The 14,403-nt window shown below is 44.3% G+C and overlaps 1 protein-coding gene across 6 annotated transcripts in view; it reads left to right on the top strand.

The window, feature by feature from the left end:
- The window catches only part of greb1l (GREB1 like retinoic acid receptor coactivator), a 201,474-nt gene that overhangs the window by 109,274 nt on the left and 77,797 nt on the right, over window positions 1-14,403 (top strand). For all 6 annotated transcript variants that reach the window (XM_078397305.1, XM_078397307.1, XM_078397306.1 and 3 more), the window contains one exon: window positions 12,108-12,284. In XM_078397305.1, the coding sequence (XP_078253431.1) occupies window positions 12,108-12,284 (177 nt within the window). The remainder of the gene's footprint in view (window positions 1-12,107; window positions 12,285-14,403) is intronic.

Raw genomic sequence — 14,403 nt, 5'->3', positions numbered from 1 at the left:
CAAATGTGAAATAATGCAAAGGATTGGAGCATGCCATTAATATGTAAAGTGGAGATTTCCTTTAAAATAGAGGGTGTAACCACCAAGTCATGGAGCCATGTATTGGTAGAAAGGTACAGATGGAACATGGCCCTTTGGCTCATCTAGTGCACACTGCCCATCAAGCATCAAATTGGATTAATCCTATCTTAATCCATGTTATTCTTCCCACACTCCTATCAACACAATCCAATTCTACCATTTATTTGCACATGAAGGAAACATGAGAAGAAATTGTCACCTCAGGGCCATCCGGGAATGCGAGAGTTTCCTCGACAGGACTTATTGTGAGGCTGTCACGCCAAGGGTCCAGGTCGAGCGAAGGTGGGAGACTGTTTCAGGGGGGAGTGGACGTGGACTACAGGAGACCCCAGTGGCTGTGCCTATTGCAAATAGGTATACCCTCTTGGGAACTGTCGGGGCAGAAGACGTTTCCAGTCCGAGTGGCGGACCTGTTGGCAAGGATACTCGACAGGGGAGACCGAAGTCTGGAAGAGCCGTAGTGGTCGGTGACTCCATAGTCCGAGGGACGGACAGAAGATTCTGTGGCAGCAGGAGGGACTTGAGGATGGTCTGTTGCCTCCCTGGTGCCAGGGTTCAACACATCACGGACCGGCTTCAGAAAATCCTGGTGAGGGAAGGCGATCAACCTGAAGTCGTTGTGCACGTGGGCACGAATGACGTCGGGCGGAAGAGGAAGGAGGTGCTACAGCAGGAGTTTAGAGAGTTGGGAAAAACACTGAGAAGTAGGACGTCGAAGGTGGTTATCTCTGGACTGCTACCGGTACCTCGTGCTGGTGAGGCCAGGAACAGAGAGATAGAGGGTATGAATTTATGGCTGAGGGACTGGTGCAGAGAGCAGGGATTTAGATTTCTGGACCACTGGGATCTCTACTGGGCTAGGGGTGACTTGTACAAAAGGGACGGGTTGCATCTTAACAGCAGGGGGACAAACATTCTGGCAGGCAGGTTTGCTAGTGTGACACCTGTGGCTTTAAACTAAGTAGTGGGGGGGAGGGGTTAACAAATTGTGAATATGAAGATGAGGTAAAAGGGAATAAAGGAGATATTGCAAAAGACTCTCGGAAGAATGGGAACAGAAGTTCTAGAGGGGAAAAGAAATTAAGGGCAGGGCCAATTGTGAACGATGTGAGAGGGGAGGTAAATACAGAAGTTAAAGTGTACTTAAATGCGCGTAGTATAAAAAATAAAGTGGATGAGCTTGAGGCTCAGTTAGTCATGGGCAAGTATGATGTTGTAGGGATCACTGAGACATGGCTACAAGAGGACCAGGGCTGGGAACTGAATATTCAGGGGTACACAACGTATAGAAAAGACAGACAGGTGGGCAGAGGGGGTGGGGTTGCTCTGATGGTAAGGAATGATATTCATTCCCTTGCAAGGGGTGACATAGAATCAGGAGATGTTGAATCAGTATGGATAGAAATGAGAAATTGTAAGGGTAAAAAGACCCTAATGGGAGTTATCTATAGGCCCCCAAACAGTAGCCTCGACATAGGGTGGAAGTTGAATCAGGAGATAAAATTGGCGTGTCAAAAATGTAATGCTACGGTGGTTATGGGAGATTTCAACATGCAGGTAGACTGGGAAAATCAGGTTGGAAATGGACCCCAGGAAAGAGAGTTTGTAGAGTGCCTTCGAGATGGATTCTTAGAACAGCTTGTACTGGAGCCTACCAGGGAGAAGGCAATTCTGGATTTAGTGTTGTGTAATGATCCTGATCTGATAAGGGGACTAGAGGTAAAAGAGCCATTAGGAGGCAGTGATCACAACATGATAAGTTTTACTCTGCAAATGGAAAGGCAGAAGGGAAAATCGGAAGTGTCGGTATTACAGTATATAGCAAAGGGGATTACAGAGGCATGAGGCAGGAGCTGGCCAAAATTGATTGGAAGGAGGCCCTAGCAGGGAAGACGGTAGAACAGCAATGGCAGGTATTCCTGGGAATAATGCAGAGGTTGCAGGATCAATTTATTCCAAAGAGGTGGAAAGACTCTAAGGGGAGTAAGAGACACCTGTGGCTGACGAGGGAAGTCAGGGACAGCATAAAAATTAAGGAGAGGAAGTATAACATAGCAAAGAAGAGTGGGAAGACAGAGGATTGGGACTCTTTTAAAGAGCAACAAAAGTTAACTAAAAAGGCAATACGGGGAGAAAAGATGAGGTACGAGGGTAAACTAGCCAATAATATAAAGGAGGATAGCAAAAGTTTTTTTAGGTACGTGAAGAGGAAAAAAATAGTCAAGGCAAATGTGGGTCCCTTGAAGACAGAAGCAGGGGAATTTATTATGGGGAACAAAGAAATGGCAGACGAGTTAAACCGTTACTTTGGATCTGTCTTCACTGAGGAAGATACACACAATCTCCCAAATGTTCTAGGGGCCGGAGAACCTAGGGTGATGGAGGAACTGAAGGAAATCCACATTAGGCAGGAAATGGTTTTGGGTAGACTGATGGGACTGAAGGCTGATAAATCCCCAGGGCCTGATGGTCTGCATCCCAGAGTACTTAAGGAGGTGGCTCTAGAAATAGTGGAAGCATTGGAGATCATTTTTCAATGTTCTATAGATTCAGGATCAGTTCCTGTGGATTGGAGGATAGCAAATGTTATCCCACTTTTTAAGAAAGGAGGGAGAGAGAAAACGGGTAATTATAGACCAGTTAGTCTGACATCAGTGGTGGGGAAGATGCTGGAGTCAATTATAAAAGACGAAATTGCTGAGCATTTGGATAGCAGTAACGGGATCATTCCGAGTCAGCATGGATTTACGAAGGGGAAATCATGCTTGACAAATCTACTGGAATTTTTTGAGGATGTAACTAGGAAAATTGACAAGGGAGAGTCAGTGGATGTGGTGTACCTCGACTTTCAGAAAGCCTTCGACAAGGTCCCACATAGGAGATTAGTGGGCAAAATGAGGGCACATGGTATTGGGGGTAGGGTACTGACATGGATAGAAAATTGGTTGACAGACAGAAAGCAAAGAGTGGGGATGAATGGGTCCCTTTCGGAATGGCAGGCAGTGACCAGTGGGGTACCGCAAGGTTCGGTGCTGGGACCCCAGCTATTTACGATATACATTAATGACTTAGACGAAGGGATTAAAAGTACCATTAGCAAATTTGCAGATGATAATAAGTTGGGGGGTAGTGTGAATTGTGAGGAAGATGCAATAAGGCTGCAGGGTGACTTGGACAGGTTGTGTGAGTGGGCGGATACATGGCAGATGCAGTTTAATGTAGATAAGTGTGAGGTTATTCACTTTGGAAGCAAGAATAGAAAGGCAGATTATTATCTGAATGGTGTCAAGTTAGGAGGAGGGGGAGTTCAACGAGATCTGGGTGTCCTAGTGCATCAGTCAATGAAAGGAAGCATGCAGGTACAGCAGGCAGTGAAGAAAGCCAATGGAATGTTGGCCTTCGTGACAAGAGGAGTTGAGTATAGGAGCAAAGAGGTCCTTCTACAGTTGTACCGGGCCCTGGTGAGACCGCACCTGGAGTACTGTGTGCAGTTTTGGTCTCCAAATTTGAGGAAGGATATTCTTGCTATGGAGGGCGTGCAGCGTAGGTTCACTAGGTTAATTCCCGGAATGGCGGGACTGTCGTATGTTGAAAGGCTGGAGCGATTGGGCTTGTATACACTGGAATTTAGAAGGATGAGGGGGGATCTTATTGAAACATATAAGATAATTAGGGGATTGGACACATTAGAGGCAGATAACATGTTCCCAATGTTGGGGTAGTCCAGAACAAGGGGCCACAGTTTAAGAATAAGGGGTAGGCCATTTAGAACGGAGATGAGGAAGAACTTTTTCAGTCAGAAGGTGGTGAAGGTGTGGAATTCTCTGCCTCAGAAGGCAGTGGAGGCCAGTTCGTTGGATGCTTTCAAGAGAGAGCTGGATAGAGCTCTTAAGGATAGCGGAGTTAGGGGGTATGGGGAGAAGGCAGGAACGGGGTACTGATTGAGAGTGATCAGCCATGATCGCATTGAATGGCGGTGCTGGCTCGAAGGGCTGAATGGCCTACTCCTGCACCTATTGTCTATTGTCTATTGTCTGAAGGACATGCATGTGATCACAGAGAAAAATGCAACATTGTGAATCTAACAACACTGTAAATCAGGATTGAACCCATGATGCTGAACTGACCAAAGTGGGATTGAACTTTATCATCATGAAAATGGTCCTATATCTTGATGACAGGGGACCATTTTGCTTAACACTTGTGCTCGGCCTGCCAAGACCTACTGGATCTAACCCCTTTAACTCCCCTTCCCATTCTCACACTGACCTTTCTGTCCTGGATCTCCCTAGTGGCAGAGTGAGGCCACACACAAATTGGAGGAACAGCACCTCATATTCCGCTTGGGTAGCTTACAACACAACGGTACGAGCATTGAATTCTCCAATTTTAGGTGACTTCTACAAACAGCTCCCTCTCAACCCCCCCCCCCCCCCCCCCCTCCCGTTCAAGTCCACAGTTCGCAACTGCATTTCCACTTGGGCTCACACCTGTCTCTAACCATAAATCAGCCCATCCGGGAACCTCCTTGCCCGAGGTCATCTGTTGCCAGCCCTAATTTACCTTGTTTTTTTTTCTCACTTGCAGTTTTGTCCCCATTCTCCTTTCAACAAGCAGCCTGAAGTCCCAATCTGAAACGTCACTTGTCTATTTTCTCCAGAGATGCTGCCTGAACTGCTGAGTTACTCTAGCATTTTGTGTCTATCTTTGGTACAAACCAACGTCTGCTGTTCTTTTTTTATTACATCTAGATCATGATGCATGTGCTTATTGTTTTCAATGTAGACAGAAAAACCACGGTATACTTTCTGTTATTTAACATGGTTGCAATGTACATTTAGCGCCAACGATGTTATGATATGACTGCTCATGTCAACAGGAGGCTCAGATGATGAGAATACATCACAATTAAAAACACCCTGCTCCTGAAGGGGAGGTTCATTGTGATTGGGGTGCCGATACCTCTCTCACTATTCCTGCCACTATTCCTCACTATTGGACGGCAGAATGAGTTCCTGAATACTTTGGCTGACATGGCTTGTCTGGAGACGTTCTCTCCATCCTCCCTCTAGTAACAAAATGTCCTGCTCTGCATTCCATCTTCTCAATCTCCCGTTCTTTTTGTATTGGAAAGGAAATTCTTGTGCAAACACAGCTGAAAGCAATTTCCTTTGGATAAGTCTTGAAGTCAGGACAAAATCCTTCACCGCCTGCTGTACAATTCCCTGTAGACATTGATGTCTTCCAGAACACCGATGAGCATTGGAGCCCCTGCATTAGCCACATTATTATTATTATTATTATTATTATTATTATTATTATTATTATTATTATTATTATTATTATTATTATTATTATTATTATTATTATTATTATTATTATTATTACAGAACACTCCTTTATCAGGAGTACTCTATCACTCACTATTAGTTCTTTGGGATCTGTTTCCAAGTGCATTAATGCCAATTATTATTGCATTGCAGATGTGGAGCTCAGCAACTTCTTGGCATTCATGGGTCATGTTGCATTTGGCGCATTTGGCGCATTTGGAAACCTTTTCTGCAGACACTGATGTTTAATTGTAGTTTAGCAGCTCCTTGCATTGTAAACTTGTTTGTCTCCTCAGAGTATCATGGATTTCACAAATGGTTCCATGAATTAAATCAGTAGGCTGTATGTCTCAGTAATGTCCTCTTATCATCTTTTTGTTAGCGACGAGCTACAAAAATTGACTACATTTCTAAATTAATAGAAATTTGAAGAAGATGTCCTTTTTTTGGAATCTGCTCATGACCATTGATTGCTGTTGCTGTGACAGCTTTGTTTGTTATCCCAAGGTATAATGGCATCTCAGTAAAAGGAGGAAGACAACTCAGAATAACAGAGTACATCATTTGGAATACCTTTTTTAAAGGTACAGCATGGAAACAGGCCCTTCGGCCCACCGTCCATGCCGATCATCAATCACCCGTTCACACTAATCCCACTTTCTCATCCACTCCCTACGCACCAGGGCAATTTACAGAAGCCAATTAACTTGTCTCTGGGATGCAGGAGGAACCTGGAGCATCTGGTGGAAACCTTGGCGGTTCCAGGGAGAATGTGAAAACTCCAGGCTGACAGCACCCGGGGTCAAGACTGAACCTGGGTCTGGCACTGTGAGGCAGCAGTTCTATCAGCTGCGCCACTTTGCTGCAATTTTGTGCCTAATTAAGTTCATGATATTGGTTTGAGGTGATTGAAAGATTTGGCCTGTTGAATCTCATACCCAATCTGTGCAACTTTACTAATGTTGAAATAAAAAAATTTTAATCTAAAGAAAATTGCTATGCACCAAATTAATCTGTTAATACTTGTATTTTAGGCTAGGTTAATTAAATCTTACCTTGTTTACCAAAACTGATGAGATACCCTAAAATTGCCAATTTTACACATTAATAATGTGTAGGAAGGAACTACAGATGCTGGTTTAAACCAAAGATAGACACAAAAATGCTGGAGTAACTCAGCGGGTCAGACAGCATCTCTGGAGAGTAGGAATAGGTGATGTTTTGGGTCGAGACCCTTCTTCAGGCAACATCTCTGCAGTCTGAAGAAGGGTTCTGATCCGAAACCTCCACCCAACCTTTTTCGCTCTACATGTTAATAATAGTCAGTATTTATTTTTTCTGCAATGTTTTGCCTCGTTTTTAATCCTCCAGTGGTAGTTCTCAACCATGCTTTATACTATCTATGTTTTTTCAGCAGGGTGATAGATTACTCTGAGTTACACTCAGAGGGGTACTTAAGCAAACTAGCAGAATATCTGCAGCAGTCTTTGATTGTTTTCAATGGCCACTTGGGTGCCATTACCAATATGTGGGGGGATTTATTCACATTTATTCTATTTATCAATTTTGGCACTTTAATCATGTTAAGCATTTAATTACTATACTTTAAAACCACTGAAATGTTATTTCTGGCACCCAAGCCTGTTAGGGTAATGCTAATAAAGTTTTTTAGGCAGTACACTTGACAACACTTTCTCCCACCCTGCCTCTTTGCATAGAAACTAACCCCTGCTCTCAATTTCTCTGTCTCCACTGCATCTGCTTGCAAGATGAAGGTTTCCATTCTAAAACAGCGGGGATGTCCCCTTTCTTCAGTAAACTCTGTCCAAAGTTATGGAATTGTCAAGTATGGAGTACCATGGTAAACGTGACTCTGAATAAAAGAGGAGAGGACTTCAATTTTTTATTTTTTTAAACGTAAGTTGTGGAGATATTAAAGAAGTCTATGGGTGGCCTAAACATCAGAACATGATGGGAAGGATGGATCACAGGAATGGGAGCTATCAAAGATGGATCCCTCACCCACTGTGTCTCATAGCTCTGCTCTCGCTCCCCCTGCCCCTCCCCCAAGACGGAACAAAGATAGTTCCCCTGGCCCTCACCTTTAGCCCCACCAGCCTCAACACTAAACAAATCATCCTCCAATATTAATGTCACCTCCGACGTTATCCCACCACCTGTCACACCTTCCCATCCCCACCCTTTCCGCTTTCCACAGAGACCGCAACTTCTGCAACTCCTTGGTTCACTCACCCCTTCCCACCCAAGCCAACCCCTCCCCTGGTACTTTCCCCTGCAGGAGATGCAAGACATGTCCCTATACCTCCTCCCTCACCTCCATCCAGGGACGGCGGCGGTCGTTCCAGGTGAGACAGAGGTTCACATATCCGCAAGACCAAGCATAGACTCGGCGACCATTTTGCCGAAAACTTGTATTCGGTGCATCAAGGCATACCGGATCTCCTGGTTGCAAACCATTTTTAGTTCTCTTCCCATTCCTACACTGGCTTTTCTGTCCTGGATTTCCTCCTTTGCCCGAGTGAGGACACATGCAAACTGAGGAAACACCACCTCATATTCCGCTCGGGTAGCTTACAACCCCATGGTATAAACATTGAATTCTTCAATTTTAAGTAACTACAAATCCTCCTCCCTCACTTTTCTTGCCCCGCTCCCTCTTTCCCCCCTCCCCTAAGCCCCACCTGGATGTACTAATTTCACCCTCCCCCTCGTCTTCCACCTACATTCCTTCCGAAATCATCACAATTCACAATTCGCAGCTCTTTAGTCCTTTTTTCCCATACTTCTGTCTTCTCATCTCAGGCCCTGTCAAACCATCTGCTTGTCAAACCCCCCCCCCCCTCACCTGAATTGACATGTTACTTATCAGACTTTGTCCTGTCTCTCCTCTCTTCCAGCTTTCTTTATCCTGACCCAAAACATCACCTATCCATATCCTCCAACTAGGCTGCTTGACCCACTGTTACTCCACAACACTTTCTGTCTTTTTCAGCTCTGGCTTCATTCTGTGCTTTTTCAGGAGATGGTCATTGACATATTTTCTGAACTCCCCCTTTCCTGTGATTCATCCTTCCCATCATGGTCTGATGTTTGGGCCACCCATAGACTTCTTTAATATCTCCACCACTTACATAAAAAAAAAAAAATAGAATTCCTCTCCTCATATATCCAGGGTCACTTTTCCCCTGGTCCTCCCTACTTGAACAATTCCACAACTTTGGGCTGAAAAAGCAGAGTGATAAGAAAGTACTAGCACATGTGGAAGAGGAAGAAGATCTGGAGTGGACTGGCTGGCAGAAGCCAAAGGGCTTTGGGAGCAAAGATCTAACGAAGAGCTGAGGAGAGGGTAGAACATGGGAGATAGTGTGGAACAGAAGTGGTGAGGGAAACACAGTGGAGTGGCGAGAACATTGAAATGAAAGAAATCAAGATGAAAGTTGCCCCCTTTATTTTTAATTTTCATTCTCATCCTGCAGTTTCATTATATTATTTTCCTTTTTGTGAATTAGGAAAGAGAAACAGAAATAGATAGCAAAATGGAAAACATCTGGAAGGTGGGAGGATTTCTCTGGAATGATTTACGACAGTTTACAGAGATGGTCATATCTTTTGGTTGAGGCCCTGTGCAACATAGCTCTGACAACCACTGAGTCAGATCACTTTCAATAAATCTATTGTCATAAATTGCACAGCCAAGTTAAGTGAGTCCAAGTGGGGGAGGCATGTTTGAAAATGGGTAGCTTGCAACCCAACGGTATAAACATTGCATTCTCCAATTATAGGTTACCTACCACAAACCACTCCCACCCCCTTTTTCGTTCCTTCTTTTCTCCCCATCTCCCCTCTTCTCTGTGTCTCACCTGGATGCGCACTTGTTTTTCCTTTTCCCCCTCCCCTTCTCCCCCATATTCTTTCCTATAGCTGCACCATTCGCACCTCTTCTATCCTTAATGTCCTTAATCGCTGGCCTTTGTCCAACCATCTGCAGATCAAACCCTTCCTCCCTCACCTGTAATCTATTACTCGTCAGGCTTTGTTCTGCCCCTCCTCTCTTCCAGCTTTCTCACCCCCACCACAATCAGTCTGAAGAAGGATCCCAACCTGAAATGTCACCGATGGATGCTCTCCAGAGATGCTGCCTGACTTGCTGAGTTACTCCACCAATCAGTGATTTTTTTAAATGGGGTAATGACCGCCCAAAACATGTAGTACCAATCATATATATAACCATTGTACCACTTCAACTTTTTAGTTTAGTTTAGTTTAGTTTAGAGATACAGCGCGGAAACAGACCCTTCGGCCAACCGAGTCCGCCTCAACTAGCGATCCCCACACATTAAGGCTACCCTACACACACTAGGGACAATTTACACTTGTACCAAGCCAATTAACATACAATCCTGTAAGTCTTTGGAGTGTGGGAGGAAACTGCAGATTTCGGAGAAAACCTACGCTGTCACGGGGAGAAGGTACAAACTCCATATAGACAGCACCCGTACTCGAGATCGAACCCGGGTCTCCAACTCTACCGCTGCGCCACCGTGCCGCACTTGTAGCCATTTCATTTGTCACGAATCTTCAGAAGCAGAAAAAGATCATCAGCTTCAAGTATTGGGTCTGTTCGGCCTGAAATGCTGAGTGTATCAATAGACAATAGACAATAGGTGCAGGAGTAGGCCATTCGGCCCTTCGAGCCAGCACCACCATTCAATGTGATTATGGCTGATCATTCTCAATCAGTACCCCGTTCCTGTCCTCTCCCCATACCCCCTGACTCCGCTATCCTTAAGAGCTCTATCTAGCTCTCTCTTGAATGCATTCAGAGAATTGGCCTCCACTGCCTTCTGAGGCAGTGAATTCCACAGATTTACAACTCTCTGACTGAAAAAGTTTTCCCTCATTTCCGTTCTAAATGGCCTACCCCTTATTCTTAAACTGTGGCCCCTGGTTCTGGACTCCCCCAACATTGGGAACATGTTTCCTGCCTCTAACGTGTCCAACCCCTTAATAATCTTATATGTTTCGATAAGATCCCCTCTCATCCTTCTACATTCCAGTGTATACAAGCCTAGCCACTCCAGTCTTTGAACATATGACAGTCACGCCATTCCGGGAATTAACCTAGTAAACCTACGCTGCACGCCCTCAGTAGCAAGAATATCCTTCCTCAAATTTGGAGCACTTTCTGTCCAGCACTATCCAGCACTTTCTGTTTCAGGTTCCCACCATCTTCTTTGAACAGCTGATATGCTTTTTTGATTCTTGTCATAACAGTTTTCATCATCATCATCATCATCATCATCATATATATACAGCGCAGAAACAGGCCTTTTCGGCCCACCAAGTCCGCGCCGCCCAGCGATCCCCGCACATTAACACTATCCTACACCCACTAGGGACAATTTTTTACATTTACCCAGCCAATTAACCTACAAACCTGTACGTCTTTGGAGTGTGGGAGGAAACCGAAGATCTCGGAGAAAACCCACGCAGGTCACGGGGAGAACGTACAAACTCCTTACAGTGCAGCACCCGTAGTCAGGATCGAACCTGAGTCTCCGGCGCTGCATTCGCTGTAAAGCAGCAACTCTACCGCTGCGCTACCGTGCCGCCCAGTTTTCTCAGTACTTGAACTGCACAATGGACACAAAAAGCTGGAGTAACTCAACGGATCAGACAGCATCTTTAGAGAGACCTGCACAACCCTCCTTCCTACACTTAACTGTCCCCTGCCCGAAATATGTAGCTGAGAGTACTAACTGTTTCAGCGGCATCTGGCTCCATCCGGGGCACTTTCCGTGGCACATAGCCTTCTGGGTAAGCACCACTGCCATTACCGGCCTGTTTCCGACATACACTTGAGTGATCGTAGTTCTGGAAATTACAAACTGCCTTGGTTGCACCAGGGACTGAGTACAGAATTGTTTACGTAAGTGCGAGTTACTCAAAAAAGCTGCCAGCATCATCAGAGACCCACACCACTCTGGCCACACTCTCATTTCGCCCCTGCCATCGGGAAGAAGGTACAGGAGCCTGAAAACTGTAACGTCTAGGTTCAGGAACAGCTTCTTCCCTACAGTCATTAGGCTATTAAACACTGCAAAGAAGCTCTGAACTACATAGATTATTATTGTTATTATTGCACTATTTTTTTTTAATGTGTGTGTGTATATATATACACACACACACACACACTGAACGTTTTTCTTCTCATTGATTATTATTTACAGTGTATATGTTTACATATTCTGTTGTGTTGCTGCAAGTGAGAATTTCATTGTTCTATCTGTGACATATGACAATAAAACACTCTTGACTTTTGAGTTGACATAGGTTGTCTACTGCATACATTGGGGAGTGTCTGTAAATGTATATAATATATGCATATACATACACACAGACACTCCCCGACTTATATATATATATATATATATTGATCTTTGTACCAGTACAACCAAAGATTTTGATGCACTTGAGTACTTTGGCAACCATGGTCTGCAAAATCATCTATAACTGTCTTAAATAAAGCTTTTAATTTCTGTTGGTAAGCAGCCTAGTTTAATTTTGTTGTTGTTGATATTATTTTAATAATAATAATATATTCCTTTATTTGTCCCACACCGGGGAAATGTTGTAGCATTGTTCAAGTACTCACATCTCTTTGCTTTAATTTAGGTTACTGCCAGGCTGGCAAGGACTTGCGCTTGGTATCACTCTCTGCAGAACAAATTGACATTCCACCAGGCTTTGTGTTGGTGGGAGCCAAGTCTCCAAATCTTCCTGAGCACATTCTGATCTGTGCAGTCGATAAGCGATTCCTGCCAGATGACAATGGAAAGAATGCACTTTTAGGTAAGAAGTTTCTTGTTTTTAACAATCAGTTATCAGTTATTTGACAGTATATTTATTAGTTACATCTTCCCCCCCCCCCCTCCCCCTGTCTGAACATTCTGTTCTTGTGTGGGAAGGAACTGCAGATGCTGGTTTACACCGAAGATTGACATAAAATGCTAGAGTAACTCAGCGGGACAGGCAGCATCTGGAGAGAAGGAATGGTGCAGAGATAGAGTTTGGGGATAGGGCCAGTGTACGCCTGGAACAGGGAATGTTCGACGTACACTGCAAAGAGCCAGGCATAGCTGGGGCCCATACGAGTGCCCATGGCTACGCCTTGGCTTTGGAGGAAGTGGGAGGAGTCGAAGGAGAAGTTGCTAAGAGTAAGGACCAGCTCTGCTAGGCGGAGAAGAGTGTTGGTAGAGGGAAATTGGCTGGTTCTGTGGTCGAGGAAGAAACGGAGGGCTTTAAGACCTTCCTGATGGGGGATGGAGGTGTAGAGTGACTGAACATCCAGAGTAAAGATGAGGGAGTGGGAGCTTGGAAAATGGAAGTCATCGAAGAGACAAAGAGTGTGTCAGGTGTGTCTTGGACATAGGTGGGGAGGGATTGGACCAGGGGGATAGGATGGAGTCAAGGTACATGGAAATTAATTCAGTGGGATAGGAACAAACAGAAACAATGGGTCACCCAGGGCCGTTCTGATTATGGATTTTGGGGAGAAGGTAAAACCGGGTGGTGCGGGGCTGGGTTGGAGGCTGTGGAGGGCAGACGCAGATAAATTCTTGCATTTGAATAAAGGTCCACAGGAGAGACGGTGCCACAGAGTGTCAGCATTCACTTCCTTTAATATTTATGAAGAAGTTCATTTCACTCAGATTCTGTCCTGATTATCATGGCCTTTAAATTCTGAAAGGGAATATTCCCTGCATTCCACGCTCTCCACCCCAAATTCCCACCATCACATTCCTCCCACTTCTCTCCTCCACCAATCTAACGAAATTGAACATATACATTATTGGTACTCCACTATACCGGAGCAGATATTTGATCTATTCTCTGTGTTGAATTTTGGATTTAGTTTTGTAGTTAATTTACCAGAGAGAAAGAAGATCAGAGAGTTAATTTATCTGAACAAAGTTTTTGAAATTGAGTTCCCTGTCTCTGAGACATTGTAACCGATTGCCTGGAGCAGTTTTAGGAGTTTGGCAGATGAGAAAAAATATAAATAAAATCTTTTGGGTTTTAGTTAGATGTTAGTGGATAGACTTCATTTCTTTTAGAAAGTAAGGAGTTCTTCAAAATGGATTTGGAAATTTAGTAACTTTATAGATTTGCCACCTTATTTTAACTGAGGGACAAAATGTTTTCTCCAAGCTTATTTTACAGGTGCAAGGGTAAAGAGGAATACAGTCATACAGCGTGGAAACAGGCCCTTTGGGCTAACATGCCCATGCCGACCAACATGTCCCATCCACACTAGTTCCACCTGCCCGCAATTGGCCCATAGCCATCTAAACCTGTCCTGTTCAGGTGCCTGGCCAAATGTTTCTTATTAAACGTTGTGATTATCTCTGCCTCAGCTACCTCCTTAGGCAGCTCATTCCATACACCCACCACCCTTTGTGTAAAGAAATCGCACTGAATTCCCACTAAATCTTTCCTCCCTCACCTTAAACCTATATCATCTGGTTCTTGATTCCAAGAAGAACTGGGTACTATTTTCATTTAGAGGTTGTGCTAAATTTGCATCCCATAGCAGATGTAAATGTCTGGAAATATCTCACCAACATTCTTCTCCTGGGAAGAAAATTCCATATTTGAAACCGATTATAGATACAAAGTGCTGGAGTAACTCAGCCGGTCAAGCAGCATCTCTGGAGAAAAAGGATGGATGATGTTTCAGGCCGGGACCCTCGTCATATTAAAGGTTATTCATTTGATCCAGTTGCCCAAATAACCATTTACAGAAAATATAAACACATTTAACCAAATGGGCACAATAAGGAGTTTCCCCCTCCCTGGCCCTCAGTCTGAAGAAGGGTCTCGACCCGAAATGTCACCTATTCCTTTTCTCCAGAGATGCTGCCTTTTCCGCCGAGTTACTCCAGCATTTTGTGTCTATTTTCAGTGTAAA

The sequence above is a fragment of the Rhinoraja longicauda genome, chromosome 4 (genome assembly GCF_053455715.1).
Source record: "Rhinoraja longicauda isolate Sanriku21f chromosome 4, sRhiLon1.1, whole genome shotgun sequence".
Lineage (NCBI taxonomy): Eukaryota > Metazoa > Chordata > Chondrichthyes > Rajiformes > Arhynchobatidae > Rhinoraja > Rhinoraja longicauda.
This window is presented reverse-complemented; position numbering and strand designations above follow the sequence as displayed.